This window comes from Rhizophagus irregularis, chromosome 14 (assembly GCF_026210795.1).
Source record: "Rhizophagus irregularis chromosome 14, complete sequence".
Taxonomy (NCBI): domain Eukaryota; kingdom Fungi; phylum Glomeromycota; class Glomeromycetes; order Glomerales; family Glomeraceae; genus Rhizophagus; species Rhizophagus irregularis.
Window position 1 is genome coordinate 2,732,284 of NC_089442.1, and position 3,980 is coordinate 2,736,263.

The 3,980-nt window shown below is 31.3% G+C and overlaps 1 protein-coding gene across 1 annotated transcript; it reads left to right on the forward strand.

The window, feature by feature from the left end:
- Nucleotides 1-411: 411 nt before the first annotated feature.
- Nucleotides 412-2,569, forward strand: OCT59_006298 (uncharacterized protein; the record flags this gene model as incomplete). Its single annotated transcript, XM_066141182.1, has 8 exons — nt 412-416; nt 531-908; nt 979-1,002; nt 1,081-1,128; nt 1,254-1,413; nt 1,486-1,755; nt 1,854-2,123; nt 2,186-2,569. 8 exons carry the CDS (start codon nt 412-414, stop codon nt 2,567-2,569), a joined length of 1,539 nt encoding a protein of 512 aa, XP_065997997.1.
- Between the last annotated feature and the right edge of the window lie 1,411 nt (nt 2,570-3,980).

Genomic DNA, 3,980 nt, shown 5'->3' on the forward strand with positions numbered 1-3,980 from the left:
TGATTAAAAAAAATACTTTTGTCAATTGATTGGTTACTATAAAATCGCCTTATATTGTTCAACATTCCAATTGTCGAAAACGGCAATAATCGTAGTATAATTATTTGTTAATATTTCATGTGAACAAACAAATCAATAATTATTTATATAAAACTTTCTCCATCTCTTTATTGAATTTTAGAACGATGGTTGATTGATTATTTTGCTAAGTAAATTTCATTTTGCGATTTTTAATAGTGATATATACATGATAATTAATTAAGTGATATCGATGGTATCAATTTTTAGTTTAATTTTAATAGTGATATACACATGATAATTAATTTAGTGATATCGATGATATTAATTTAATTAAGTGATATCGATGATATTAATTTTTAATTAAGAGATAACGATTATGATATTATTTTAATGATGTAAGTAATGGTTAAATAGGTGACTTTTCACCTTTCTTTTCGTTTCAATCTTGTTTCTTTACATTATTAAAATGAAAAAAAAAATAAATTGACGCTTATTCCTATTTTACGTAGCGAATCACATCCTCGTTCTCCTTCTCAGGGTCGCTCTCAGCAATATCATCAATCTCCTTCCTCTCACTCCCATCGACGTCGACGTCGACATCATTGTCGTTCTCTCCCCCTCCCCCTCCCTCCTCTCACTCTCGTCGACGTCGACGTCGACATCATTCTCGTTCTCGACACCATTATGATTCTCTCTCCTCCTCTCCCTCCTCTCACTCTCGTCGACGTCGACGTCGACATCATTCTCGTTCTCGACACCATTATCATTCTCTCTCCTCCTCTCCCTCCTCTCACTCTCGTCGACGTCGACATCATTATCATTCTCGTTCTTCCAATTCTCATTCTCAACAATCCTCTCTCCCCTCTAGGGGAGATCATTAACAAAAAGTATTATTATTTATATTTTTATTGAAATTATATTTAATATGACCTGTACTAATTACTTGTAAAATAATAGGAAATTTGCCGGATTTATCGGAAGGTGGTTATATATATATATATTATTATCAAATCAATTAAAAATATAATAAATTTATAATATTTTATTAACTTCTGATAGGTGGACAACAGCAACATCATCAAGAAGAGCAATCTTCGCAATCTTTAGGTGAGAACCCATTCATATCATCGCTTCATCAACTTCGCGCTTCTTTGCATAACTGTTTTTCCTATTATAAAATTATTAAATCAAGAAATTCAAGAACTAAAAAGCGCGGTATCACAATTGTCTAGTCGACTGGAGGCTTTGACAGGCAGTAACTCCAGCCATTCCAGTGATAAGACGATCGCGAGTATAACAACAAGTGTTAATCGAAGTCTATCACCCGTAATAAGCAGAAATAAAGGAAAAAAACTATCACCAATGACTCCAGGCTTTAAAAAAACACTTCGTGTAAGTTACACCTCTATTATAAAATATTTATCTTTTATAATCTTTAATCATATTCATTATTATTTTAAATAGGATGAAGTTGTTCAAATCATTAATAATTTAGGTTCCAGAATTTCGTTTGATGTTTCACAAACGTTTAGTGACCAGAAGAAATCAATAAACAAAAAACTTTTACCAGCGGTAAAAGCGGCAATGAATCCATCGATTGAAGTATACGATACCGAGATTGTTAATGTAATCAAACAGCTTCATAAGTCTCGCCGAGATATCTGGAAAATAACCCAGAATGGCAAATTAGATACGCACAGTAGACGTCAACATATGACTTCTTGGCGAGACCAAGTACGAAATTTAATAAAATGCAAAATTTGTCAATTATTTCTAATTGTCTATGCAATCAATTAACATTATTAATTAACTATTAATTAACTTTTTAACAGAAAATAACGCGACGTAAACGTGGTTTACAACACATGATTAACACAAAAGACAAGGTTTTAAATGACTGCAAACCTCAAGAAATTACCTGGGACGAATACATGAAAGATTGTGAAAAAATTGTAGTGATCTCGGAACTTCATTCCGATGAGTGGTCATCGGAAGATGAAAATCTTGCCAACAATGAAAAAAATCTAGAGAAAAGACCAGAACGTTTAGATAAATCGAATTCTGTAATCAAAATACATGAAAAAAAATGGAAATCTACGAGAGTATGTAAAGTTATTTCTTTATCAATATAACATTTATAAATAATATTTTTTTTTTTAATTAGATTAGGAGAATTCTAAGTAGGGCGGATGAAATCGGGGAGAGTATTGGAACTGGTCTAATCCGTATGCGTCATCGTTTAGATAATGTCATCAATAATAAAAGTAGACCGACAGAAAAAATGCCAGACTGGTGGATTTCTTCCACCTGGGCGCCAGTTAGCGAAGACAGCGAAGACAGCAATGAAAGTCATAATGAAGGTGGCGATAATAATGATGACAATAATAATAATGATGACAATAATAATAATAATGACAATAATGATGATGACAATAATGATGAGGATGACAATAATAACAATAGTGCCAATAATAATAACAACGAATTCGATGACAACAACAACAACAACAACAACAACAACAATAATAACCCTTTAGTAGTTTTATAAATATAATATATGTAACAATAATATAATAATAATATAATAAAAATATGATATATCCTTTAATAAAAAAAATTAGTTATAATTTAATCAAATACAAATGTTATATAATTCAAATTCGTCATTCCGATTTACATATAAACAATTTTATATAAGATTCATTTGTTTTTTAAAACGAAATTTTTTTATTTAAAGGAATCACGGCCATATATTCTTTTATCTTTCTCGTTCCAATATTAAAATCACATTTTATAAATTTTCCTAATATATGATGTACCGGTATAATACTATCTCGACTCATATCATAAAACCCATTTGTCCATAATTCTATATTACATGATTTTATGTCATCGTCTACTTGACAAAAATATCTTGTCCTATGATCTTGGACCGGTCTGTACCATTTAACTAGTGCTAGCGAATGAGTTGATGATGAATTTTTTAAATAAATAGTATATTCAAAATAAAATTGAACTTGACCGGGGTATGTGTCTATAGTTCCATCTTCCTGCTCAAAACGAGCTAATATGTATGATGATTTCTCATGACGAGCTGCCTGAATGGAACCAAATATATCCGCCCCAATTCTTATTCTACCGTATTGTATAATTTTGGAAATTACAACAATATCGTTATTTGGACCCGTTATAGAATAAATGGGGACGAAATGTTCTTCATACAAACTATTATAAAACTCAACCAGTAAGTCCAAGACGCGGTTTGGGAGACATGTTTCTTGGCGCGGTTTCATTAACAACCTGGGAAAACGTTCTGTTCCATAAGCCGATTCATTTTCGATAAGTGAAAGCCTCAGAAAATTTTGATACTCATCACTTGTAAAATCGTCAAGTGCAGCTAAGCTTCCTGCAGATTTTCTAGGCTTTATAATGTCCAAAGTGGTGTTTAATATATTGCTATCGCAATTTGTGAGGTAATAGTTTAAAAAGGAACTTTCAACCATTATTTTTAATAGCTCTGGTTCAATGTTACGTTTGCTATTTTTATACGATCCTATTTTTTTAAGAAATAAATTGGTCAATCTGTATAAATTAAAAAAAACAATCCGATTTTCAAATCGGCGAAATTAATATATCATACCTAGAATTCCGTTCATTCGTTCGAAGCTAAAACACCAAAATGAGGATAAAGGTCCATAATCTAAAGCGCATTCACATATGTGAAGGCATAAATGAAGATTTGGGCTTATTTTTTTTTGTCCGTATTTTTTTTCAATTAATTTATTCATTTCGAGTAGTTTTGTAAATGCTTCGTTTAGATCACTTTTTTGTAGTTTCCGATTTGTTAAAATTTTACAGGAACGTACGAAATAAGCAAGAATTTTTCGATCGATCTCTCCCAAGAGATTCCATGTGATAGGTATTGCAAAAATTAGAACAAACGTTTTCCACATGTCCGC